This window comes from Thermobia domestica, chromosome 10 (genome assembly GCF_964235325.1).
Source record: "Thermobia domestica chromosome 10, izTheDome1.hap1.1, whole genome shotgun sequence".
Lineage (NCBI taxonomy): Eukaryota > Metazoa > Arthropoda > Insecta > Zygentoma > Lepismatidae > Thermobia > Thermobia domestica.
Window position 1 is genome coordinate 19,493,880 of NC_137463.1, and position 12,555 is coordinate 19,506,434.

The 12,555-nt window shown below is 35.7% G+C and overlaps 1 protein-coding gene across 3 annotated transcripts in view; it reads left to right on the top strand.

The window, feature by feature from the left end:
- LOC145662343 (uncharacterized) overlaps window positions 1-10,010 on the top strand; it is a 42,755-nt gene extending 32,745 nt beyond the window's left edge. For 2 of the 3 annotated variants that reach the window (XM_081727846.1, XM_081727847.1), the window contains exons 7-8: window positions 412-547; window positions 2,359-10,010. In XM_081727846.1, coding sequence (XP_081583972.1) covers window positions 412-547; window positions 2,359-2,448 — 226 coding nt within the window. In that variant the 3' untranslated portion in view covers window positions 2,449-10,010. The remainder of the gene's footprint in view (window positions 1-411; window positions 548-2,358) is intronic. The other variant, XM_081727848.1, reaches the window with a different exon arrangement.
- The last annotated feature ends 2,545 nt before the right edge of the window (window positions 10,011-12,555 follow it).

The following is a 12,555-nucleotide window of genomic DNA, read 5'->3' on the forward strand; positions in this document are numbered from 1 at the left end:
CAGAGGTGCGAATTTAACTTTGTGTCAACGTCGCAGATAGAGAACTAGAAGGTACAACTACCAATTTACCAAATAGTTACATCGATTCTTTGCAGATGACAGTTAAAATCGATAAACGTTGGCAGTAGCACCACATATTAGCGTAACAATTGATGTTTTTAATTGCTTGATAGATTCGTAGAGCAAGGCTAAGGGTTACAAATTAATCTACGACATTGCCACATTGTGAGATTTTTGATTCCCCTTAACAGTTCAAGGGTGCTCCGGAGGACATACCATTATAAAATATTTTCGCTTTATTTTGACCTGAAGAATGGCTCTCTGTTGTCTGTGGGCGCCATTTTCAAAACACTCGATAAATATATATATAAAATTCAGCTTTTGTTATTAATTCTTTCTTTTTCTTTATAGTGTTACAGATTCACAAGGTCAATTTACTGAGTTTTTGCAGCAAAGGGATGCAAATGCTGGTCGCTATAGAATGCACTTTGATGTAGATCGGTATTTTTCCTTGCGACGGCATGACAGCTTCTATCCATTTGTTGAGGTACGTCTTTCTAATTGTCAGGTTGAAAAGGAAAATAATCAAAAGTAAATGAAAGGGAGTTGTATTGAAACACTCAGCTGAATTATAGAGGGTGACCCAGTTAAACATCCTACATTTTAAAAGCTGATAAAACGAAAACTGTTGCAGGTAGAAACATGTTTATTCAAAAATATAAGTGGAATTGGAAGCAGTTTGTAATTACTTTGTTCTGGTTTGAGTTGCCCTCTTATGTTGTGTGTTCAACTGCCAGAACAATTGATTATACAATTATTGTCAATAGTACCAATAATATGAAACAAACCCCCTATTTTTGAACGATTGCTGCGCTATCAGTGAGTCATTGCATCCGCTTACTATTCTCCTGCCGTTTACAGTCGTCTTTATTGTTTGGTCAAGAGCTCATCACTCGTACGCAGTCGAAATGTTTCTTTCAAAATCGACAGTTTTGTGATTATAATCCAAAGACCTTTTCGCTTAAAGTTTACTATTCTACGTAATGAAAATGTTCCTGATCGGAAGACTTATCTTGCAGTGGGTGGAGAATTTCAGAACAATGTGTACAGCGTTGAAAAAGAAATCATCTGGCCGACCTAAAAGTGGTCGAACCCTTGAGAATATTGAGGCTGTGAGACACTCTGTTTTGCATTCTCCAATACATTCTGTAAGGAAGCATGCTGCAGCTGTTGGTCTTCCTAAGGAGAGTGTGGGAAGAATTTTATTTATAGGAAGACCTGCAGCAATTAAACTGTTTTCAATACCATTTTATATTTTTGAATAAACAACTTTTTGTCTGCAATACTTTCTGTTTTATTAGCCTTTAAACTGTGGAAGGTTCTACTAGGTTACCTTCTGTTATCAGTTACTAAATTTTGTATTTCGGCTGTAGACAACAACCTTATTCACAAAGACAAAGTTTAGATCGGAGTTTCTCAACCTTGCGAGTCGGGACTCCTAGGGAGGTCGCGAGAGGAATTGATGGGGTCGCGAATCTAGATGAAAAGGTAAATGTAATTAGGATCTACTAGACAAAAAAAAAAATATATATATATATATATATATATATATATATTTAAAGATTATTTTGATACGATATTTTTATTTTCGTGCCTTTTGTCAAATACAGCTAAAAATATTAAACAAGTGAAGAATCGTTCGAAAAGTAATAGGATTAAAAAAGGAGTGAAGCTGATGGGAAACTGCATATTGAAATACAAGAGAAGTACAAATCCAGTATGCGGCAAAACAAACAATACTGAAATCACATCTTTCACATTTATTTATGTATTTATTTGTTGTACAACATAATAAAATAGAAGAAATGTTGTCAAATGGATATCAGCGAAATGTTACTTAACATATTTTACAAATTTAAGAGGAGTCGCACCTGTACATGATGCGTTGAAAATTTTGACCATTACGTAGCACACATTCCTCTTAGCAGTCCTGTAGATCGATAGATCGATGAACATGTTGGTGAACACGGGTTGCTAGAACGAAAAAACAGTAGGGACTTCTATTAACAGGGATATAAGGGATTTTCATTAACAAGAGTTTAAACCTCGTGGTTTTTCAACTGGCACAAGAAAAAAAGTGCAAAAGGGAATGAGTTTCCCATGGCTACTGACGAAAGCAACAAGATTCCTGAAACAGAAATTCAATTAAAGAATAATTGGACGCAGTAAGCTGTTATATTTTTACAAATTATACTTATTTAGTTATATTATAAATACTTGTTACTTCTTATGCTAGAATTTTTGTACCTTTTATATGTGATGAACTTGAAAATAAATTCTTTGCAACTTCCCTTACAGGTCGTGTTTGACATCCAGAATCCAAGTGAGCACTATAATATTTGCCTGCAAGTCAGTCCGTTCGGCTACACCACATTCAGAGGAAGCTGATAAGTTTACCTCCAATCACAGTTCACATTCCACTGGAAAGTAATTGTTGTACAAACAACGTGAAAGAAATTGTTTGGATTTTATTATCCTTACTTAACGCAAGAGCTGAATATGTGCCGAACATTTGTTTCAGAGATATACTGTACCTGAGATGTGTTTTACTCTATTCAGCGCTTCTATATGTGCATCACAATATATATATAATATAAAGTAATGTAAAAACTAATGAACTGTTTTTATACGTGCGATATAGTGAATGATGCCTTAGCGTATTATAGTGGCTATTTTTTGCTGTGCTTTTATGTAACAAACTGCCGATGAATTGAAATTAGAAAATACCAAATCATCGTAGTCTTTATTGAGAGGTTCGAACTGAAGTCATTAAGCACAGTGTGCTCATTTAAGTGGACTATTTGTCCAGTGTACTACAATTTTGTTTATTTACCCGTTCATGCTATAGTCAGTTTTTAATAGTCTACGCGGTGTATATATATATATATATGATGGATATGTTATTGCTCCTTATAGAACTTGGCATTGAAAGTTGTAAACCAGTGTTTTCAAATTTTGGGTCACCCAAAGCATAATAGTTGTCATAATTTTGATACACGTTGCACCCTTTAGTGTCGAAATATTTCAAGAGGAAGCATGTAGGCCCATAAGTACCTCGTTTCGCATATGCTTCAACTGCAAAGCTATATTTAACAATTTTACTTCATGGAACAAAGGCTAATTTTAATAGAATTTGCCAATCTCTTTAAAATGTGTGTTATGCAAAGTGTTCTTACTTCTTCCGAAGGTGAACTAAATTTCAAATTTTCTTTAGGTGTGAAAGATGATCATAATTTCTTAATTTGTTTCCAACGCCAAGATATTTGCTGCAAAGAAACAAGCATAAGTCTTCCTATTAGGCAAGTTTTTGGTAACGTATTATTATATTAATAGATATTTTTAATTGCCAATGTTATATGTGAGGTAATATATTATCCCAGTTGTGGTCATGAAAAAACAGTTCAGTTGGCGAAGTATTTGGTCTCAAAAGTAAGGGTCATTATCATGACTGAAACGTTGGGAATGTCTGTTGTGCGAAATGAAGACACGATACTGTTCTTGATCGTCAATGTATTTTTGAGTTAATTTTGTTTCTTTCAGTAAGATAAACACTGCTGAAAATAGAACGTTGTTTTGACTCGAGTTGAGTCTTAAGTAGTGTATAAACTAATACTGCATCTTAGATGTTAGTTTTAACTTTATTGTTAAAAACTTCAGAATACAGCTGGAAAAGCAGTAGTAACTAACTGCTTTGATCTATTGAGATAATTTTGTTACAGAACTTAGCTATACTTGGCTGGTAATGAATTAAACATAAAACGTAGTGGAAATACTTAAGATTCCAACTGGTTTGTGAAGATTAGTGGGATAATGAATTCTACAAGCAGCTAAAGATATTCCTAGAATGCGTGTGTGGTCACTGTAATTTCATGTCCGAAAAATAAAATTCTTACTCTTTTATGTCAGATCTTGCCGCGATAAAGGTTTTAAAAACTTTTCGCAAACGGTGGCAGAGTTACCATAAAGAAATTAAAAGAAACACGAGTACATATATATTCACAGTATTATGATTAAAAAAAAAAAAAATCTCATTCGCTGTTTGCCACCGAATGAAGCCTTTCTGTAGTTAACATATTAAAAAAAAAATAAAAAAAAAATCTAATGAATTTGGATCTTAATGTATGTTTTTAGGCACATAGTTCAGAAAATCTAAAGACGTTTCTAGATGATATATGTGCAGACATCATGATATATCAACAATCGATCACTAAATTCAGTAACAGTTGTTAATATTTTATTTATTCAGCACACGTAAATGTAAACGTTTCTTGAAAGGGATATATAAGTTACGTGGCTTGGCGTTTACATTTTCATTAAGAATAGAGTACCGCAGTAAATAATTTTCACGCGTTAAAACATCTAAAAGTACAAAATCTGGAAATGGTTACGAGACACTTCTCAGCTCATCTAAAGAAAACTTGTTGTTGTATAAAAGACAGTAAATATTCTGACTGTCCATCCGGTAGAATAAAACCTGTGAGGATTTTTATTTATCATTAATAGACATGCATCCATCGTATCAATTAGTAATTAATAGTGTACCTCATTGTTAATAAATTTCAGTTTAAATCTCTTCTCTTAGATAATTTTGCTTATAATTTTTTCGTCCTTTCTTCAAAGTAGTTTTCTTTTCGCCATGGGAATTCAGTCATTTTATTTAAGACGCTTTAAAAGGATGCTAATTAAATTAATAATAAATAGTTAGGAACGGAAGTGACAGTAATTTTTGAAACTTTTTCTTTTTTGATATCTTTTAGTTGATTACACGTGTTCAATGAAAATCAGGTTTACTGTTAAATAGAATAGGTTCAAGTCAACTGTTGGTAATTTTGGAGCAGTACGATTTACATTGCACACGTCTGTTAATTATTTTCTCAGTTCGTGTTGTACTATTTAAAACTATAGTTAAAAAAAAGTCTTCTAATACACGTAACTTTTGAACTGACCACTTCTCAGAAAAATTCTTGTTCTTATCTATACATGGAAATAAATAAATGTGAATTTATCTCGGCCGATTGAGATATTTATTCCAAACCAAAATTTACCGCGTAGCGTTACAAGAATATAACATTTAAAATAGAGATGAAAATGCAGTTTTTTGCTGTTTGTTTGATCTGGAGCTAACTTCTCTTTTCAACATCGAGGCTATGTGAGATATGGACAAGGTTTTGTTAACATATGATCATATTAACAGATATTTTTAATTGCCAATGTTATATATGAGATAATATATTATCACAGTTTTTGTCATGGAGAAACCAGTTCAGTTTGCGAAGTGTCTGGTCTCAAAAGTAAGGGTCATTATCGTGACTGAAACGTCGGGAATGTCTGTTGTGCGATGTAGATACTATGCTGTTCTTGGACGTAAATGTATTTTTGAGTTAATTTTGTTTCTTTCAGTATTATAAGCACTGAAAATAGAACGTTGTTTTGACTCGTGTTGAGTCTTAAGTAGTGCATTAACCAATGCTGTATCATGGCTAGGTGTCAGTCTTAACTTTATTGTGAAAAATTTCAGAATACTGCTGGAAGAGCAGCAGTAACTAATTGCTTTGTTCTGTTGAGATAATTTCTTTACAGAACTTCGCTGTAGTTGGCTCGCAATGAATTAAACGTAAAACGTAGTGGAAATACTTAAGATTCCAACTGGTTTGTGAAGATCAGTGAATAAATGAATTTACAAGCAGCTAAAGATATTCCTTGAATGTGTGGGTGGTCAATGTAGTTTCATGTTCGAAATATAACTCTTACTCCTTTATGTCAAATTTTGACGTGGGATCCGAATTACATGAATCCCTACTGGAAATAGAACCCAAAACTTTTGTACCAATGGTTGGTTTGCTAACCATGTAGCCATGAAACTCGTCCCCAACATTATATTAACAAGATTGGGTACTTATTATTTTATAGTAGTAAATATAATAAACTAATTAATTAAAACTGATTTTTAGTGAAAAATGTGATGAAATACAATTTCTTGTTCAAGTCTTCATATATCATCTACTTCTTTGGATTTTTTTAAAGAACAAAATGCAAAATGTCAATTTATGAGCACAAGCCTGTTAGAAAGTAGATTTTTTAAATGTAGTTAGGTTTTCTTCACCTGAAAGGGCTCAATGTATTAGGTGAAATACTGAGATATAAATTTCATTTTTAAAAAGTATCCGAAAAATGAATTTTGCAACGTACAAATTAAATTGCAAGAAAGTTACACATAATGTTATTTGTAATGGAATTTAAACAGGAACTAATCAAACCCTTTGTTTTGTGCAATGTTTACGATTTCATTCTAATAAGAGAAATCAGGTGCAATACTGACGCTAGGAAATGTTACTCGGGAAACTAGAAATTGAAAAAAAAAAATCTCCAGATATAAATAAATGTGATAAAGTGCATTATTTATCTAAAGACTGAAATTGACTCATTTTAAATTGAATTATTAAAAGTGATAAGTGTAATCAGTAATTCCGTTAATTACATCAGTAAGATTTTTTACTGGATAGTTTCGCCCATTTAAGCTGTGATCGTGTATACCAGAAAAGTTACTCAAAATAAGATTGAATCACTTTATAAACACAATTTGCACATTTAATTTTTGCAAGGACTCATAGAAAAAGATCACTTGCGTAACTGGTTGTTGTGCAGGATAAGTTTTTACGACAATTTCTTTGTGAAAGGGACACGGTGGCTCAGTAGTAGAGCATTCACCTCTGGTGCGTGGAGTCCCTGGTTCGATCCCAGCTCGCGCCAAGTGGAATTTATGGTGGATAAATTGTTCGTGGGTTTTCTCTGGGTTCTCCCGTTTCTTCTCGGTTTATTCAGTCCAGTATTGTATTCATTTCTCATCATCACCGTCTCCTTTAACCTAATCGGCATAACTGTGGGACGTAAAACTGAAAGATCTCATTTCATTTCGTCGTGAAAGAAGTAATTAACACTTAAAGCCGTTAGACACATGTAAACAGGGCCATATTTGCGCATGGGCCAACATGAGCCAGGGCTTGGGGTGGTATATTTTGTCGGACCAGTTTTCTTTTAAATTTTTTTATGAAATTTCAGAAATTTATTATGCATGCACACATGCATATGACGTGGGGTTTTAACATTTGCAAATAGTCATATAATAACGTGTTTGTCTAGGAAGACGTAATTAGTATTTCATTTATAAATTTATATTTATTACTATCTGGAATGCCTCGTCTTCGCAGGGGGCGGGATTGGTTTATGGGAAGTATATACACCCCTTCCTCCTTAGGATAGTCAGTTCAATGAAAATGCAATGATGTAAATCCGTAATGTCATCCCCTTCCCAACCCTACTTTTCACTCTCCATGACTTCTATGTTGTTGTCCCCACACTTTCACTGAAAATAAAAAATGAGTGAAACCGATAACGAAGAGCAGCGCCTTGGGCGTTGCTGCACCTTTCGATTTCTAGTCCAGCTGACATCCAAAGGAAAAATATGGTTCCGGCAATTTAGAAGCGAAGAAATGGGTTAAATAAATGATAAAGAGGAACGCGTGTCCCTTCGCACGCCAACTGACTTATACGGGAACTGTACGGTTTATGCAATTCTTCAAAATAAAGAAATAAAAATAAATAATGAAAAGTAGCACTTCGGTCATTGCTGTCCCCGCACCTTCGTTAAAAGTAAAAGAATAAGTGCACTAAATATCGAAGAGCAGCAGTTCGGTGGTGCCATCTCCAGGCCTTCGTTTAAAAGTGATGGAATGTGTCAAATTAATAATGTTGCTGTCTCTTGTCTCAGGCCAGCTGACATACCGGGAAAAATAAAGTTAAGATCAACGCCTTTGGCGCATCCATTCTCACGCCGTCGAAATGAATGAAATAACGAACAGCAACGCTTTTGTCATTGCCGTCGCCATGGCTTCGTGTCAATAAAAGAAATGAAATAAATAACAAAGACCAACGTCGAGTGAAATTAATAACAAAGAGCATTGTCTTTTGGCGTTTGATGTTGCCGTTCGCACACTTTCGTATTCATGAAGAAATGAATGGAATAAATAATAGAAAGCAACATTTTTGGTGTCCATTCTTCCCAAAGCAACGCCGAGTGAAATGAGTAATAAAGAGTAACCCCATTTGCGTTTCCTCGTAATTATTTTTACACTTCTTCCTCTTCACCCCAGGGATGACAGAAGTGTCTTACCCTCTCAGATTTTTCCAAATCGTAAGTTACATGTGTATCAGTTGAAATTACTCCAGGTGTCCCAGGGTTATGCTGTAATATACACACATACGTACGCATCTATCTATCTATCTATCTATCTATTTATACATCGGGTGTTCTAAAAATGGCGCCCACAGACAACAGAGCGCCATTCTTCAGGTCAAAATAAAGCGAAAATGTTTTATAATGGTATATCAAGCATCCTTCAGCTGTTATGGGGAATCAAAAATTTCACAATGTGGCAACGTCGTAGATTAACTTGAAACAATTAGCACCACTCTGCAAATATATCAAGTAATTAAACCGATTGCTACACTAAGAGGTGAGCTAGTATCAATCTATATCTACTTTAGCTGCCTGCCATCTGGAAACAATCGATGCAACTATTTGATGGATTAATAGATCTACTGTATGGTTCTTTATTTGTGACGTTGCCACATAGTGCAATTTGTGTCTCCAGACAAGGACCCGAAATGTATACAAATATATATTGTTTTGCTTCATCACGACTTGTAGAATCATGCTCTATGGTCCGTCGGCGCCATTTTTAGAACACCCGATATATATCCCCTCTCCATGTTAAAACGGAAATTTTCAGTAACGGAGGGACATGGCTCCATTGATTTCCAATGAGAAGTTAATATATCAAGTTCCACCTTCCTAACGTGACAGGCTTGTGAGGTACTCAATTTTTCGCATAATCTATGACCCTCTTTCTGTTCCCCCTTAGGATGTGTATTTTAGTCAATTGTATGCCATTATCCTGCGGGGGGGGGGGGGGGGTCGTGTATTAATACATAAATGTTTTAATTGTTTCCTCGCTCCCAGTATAAGGAAACTTATTTTTTCGATACTAAAAAAGTTCACAGGTTTAGATAGGCAAGTTGCTTGATTTTCCACGTGTGTTGGGAACTTTTGCTTAACAGTAACGAGTTCTTGTGCAAAAATAAAACATATGTATTAACATTACACGTATCACTTACAATCTGTCCCCGTGCCATGGATCTAATTCAACGATTTAACTTGCATATGCGTAATTTCGAAATACTCCCTGACAAATATTTGTGACGGATACCTTATAGTATTTAACAGGAATGAAAGCTGCACTATATATTAATAACTGATTTGTTAAATAAGTACCCTGAATTTTAGGTAAAAGACGCTTTAAATGAACATTTTCTCCAAACGATTTTGTAGGCATAATAATACTAAGAATCGATTTACATAAGCATTGACAATATGCACGTAAGTCATTTCAAGTGTAGAAATTAATCTTATTCTTGTAGTTTCCACTTGAAACGAATACTATTTTTATAGTCACTAACATATTTCTCCTGTAAGTACATACATCATGTGGCTTATATGCAAAAGCTTGACTTCTAAAAGTATGCATAATAATTAAAAATATTTTGGGATGCAGGATATGAATATTATATAAAACGACCCAAGTTTATTGCACCTAATTTCTCTTAATACTAAAGGAAAAAATAAAATTACTGTTACTGTGATTATTATGTCTTGCTTAATGCGTTAATTATTTCATCTCAATATCTAAAAAAATAAACCAATGTGTTTTCAAATTTAATGTAACACATCTTATAAAATACTACACATTATATGACAAGTAAAACCAGAAAATCGTAACGAAGTAAAGGAGTTATAATTATTTTGTAGTGCCATTTTGTACTTGTAAATATTTTGTGTCAAATGTGTAACTTTGTTTCTCTTCTATGGTAGATATTAAAATTTTATATATAAAGTATAGTTTTATTACCTTTATTAGGGCTGTGTTCTCTGGCCTTTATTGTATGACGCATATTTGAAAAATGAGGGAAAATTTATACGCTTAAATTTGCTTTGGTTATTGAGTTTAGTGAGCGAAGCTCTATGGTTTATTCTCCCCTTCTTTTTTAGTTTTTCTTAAAATCACAATACTTTTTGTAGGCTTTTTGAATATTACTTGCGTAATTTCGCAAAGGTAAAGATCACTGAGGAAAGTAGCTCATACTCGGAGATTTTAAGGATTGACGTCGTCGTTGAGAGATTAGGACTGAAAAACACATATACACTTTTAAGATAAATCTCACACTGAACGAATAGTGCAAAAACAGCGAAAGCTTTTGGTTTGTTTATTGAAGTTCAGTGACCCTTTTTCAGCCCAGAGGCCATACGCGACGTGGTCTGTAGGTTAAGATGGAAAGAAATTACCGTTAATGCTTTAAGATTTTAATACTCTCTCACCGGAAAATCACCGAAAGTTGAACAGTATTGTTGTAGGCAATGATACTGATTTTATTTTGGGGTAAATGGTTGAGGGAAAATACCACCAGGATATTAGTATTTCTTCAGCATGAATGGTGTAGAAGGCAGTTGCATGAATGTAATTGTAATGAGTGAAGGCGAATAAATACGCAAACGCATTTGGCAACACTGTCAACATGTAAAAGAGTTATATGAGAGAGGTCGCGTCGACTTTCTAAGGAAGGTCGGTGATGTTGAGAAATTTGCTACCACTGTGACTATTTCTACTATGAGCAACATTCAAATGAAACCTGGTCAGTGCGTCTAACTTTGCCTTACATGTAAGGTGGCACCACTTAACTGCAATTATGGTGGCGCCATCGATTGGTAGAGAGACTGACACGTGCGCACCGTTTGACGTTGCATAGAGCCAGTGTGGTTTCACGCCGAAGAGAAGGTGGTCACACAAGTTATCGTCCACTACCGAACATGCAGGCGAGTAAGCAGGAACGACAAGGAGTGATTCGATTTTTGACGGCGGAGGGAGTTGGAGGCCGTGAAATGTATCGACGGATGAAGGTTTGTACGGTGAGTACAGTCTGAGTCGTGCAAGTGTTGTTGAATGGCGCAAAAGATTCCTTGAGAGGCGCGAGTCACTGAAAGATGATGCTCGTTCTGGACAGGCTCATCGTGTCATCACACCGAAAATGATTGAAGAAGTAAATGCTTTAGTCTTGGACAACTTTAGAATCACCGTAGACGAGATCTATCGGTTACTGGGTATTAGCGTGGGCACTGCCCACACCATAATGCATCAACACTTGAACTTTCGATAAATTTGTGCGCAGTGGGTTCCCACCAACTGACCGCCGAACAGCACAATACTCGAATGGCGCTGTCTTTGAGTCTTCTGCAACGTTATCATGAGGAGGAATACGACTTTCTGTCGCGTATTGTCACAGGGGACGAAACATGGTGTCACCATTTTGAACCGGAAAGCAAGCAGTGGAAACATGCGACTTCACCACCTCCAAAGAGGTCAAAGGACGTGCATACCAGTTCTGGTAAGGTCATGATGTCCTTTTTTTTTTTTTTTTTTTTTTTTTTTTTACCATAAGGGTCCACTACTTGTCGAGTTCCTGGAACGGAGTACCACCATCAATGCCCAGTGTTATCAAGCCATTTTACAGAACCTTAGACGAGCCATCAAGTCGAAACGCAAAGACATGTTGTCTAATGGCGTTATCCTCCTGCATGATAACGCCCGCCCACACACGGCCAATGACATTGCAGCAGTGTCTGTGGGAAACGTTGGAACATCCACCGTTAAGTCCAGACCTTTCACTGTGTGATTTTCATATGTTTGGACCTCTAAAACAAGCTATCCGCGGGCATCGATTCGCAACGGACGACGAAGTGTGTGACTGGGTTCAGGCCTAGATCCAACAGCAGCCTACTAGCTTCTTCAAGGATGGAATCGACCGGCTAGTGTCGCAATGGGATAAATGTGCCAACAGTTTTGGCGACTATTTTTGAGTATGTGTACTGTGTATCACTACATGTGTGAGTATGTGTACTGTGTATAACTACATTTTTGAGTTGATACAATCGTTACCGTTACTTTACACTAGTGACCGGGTTTCATTTGAATGCCCCTTATATGTTGTACAACGGTATTGGGAACATAATGGAAGGCTCTGGGGAACGACGACGGCAATTACCATATTAGGGGATTTCCCGACAAGCACTAGCCTATTCAAGGTGATTAATGGTCACCATTCAGAGGCATGTCATATTACTTGTAGGAAAAAATAGTCTCGGTGTTGACGTTAATAAAATTCCAATGAATCAATCTCTGTACCAGCGTTGACAAGTACGATATGAAGACGTTCTGTAGAACAGGATCTGCCCTCTTGGTGTTCCTTATGCTGTATCACAGTAACACTTCTTCAGTGATGGTTTGTTGGTGCGCTTGTCGTGAGCGGATTGCGAAATGGTGCCAAGTAATGTTGAGTGGCTAATCCATAGCATATAAATCCACATGACAATATGACCACTAAGTC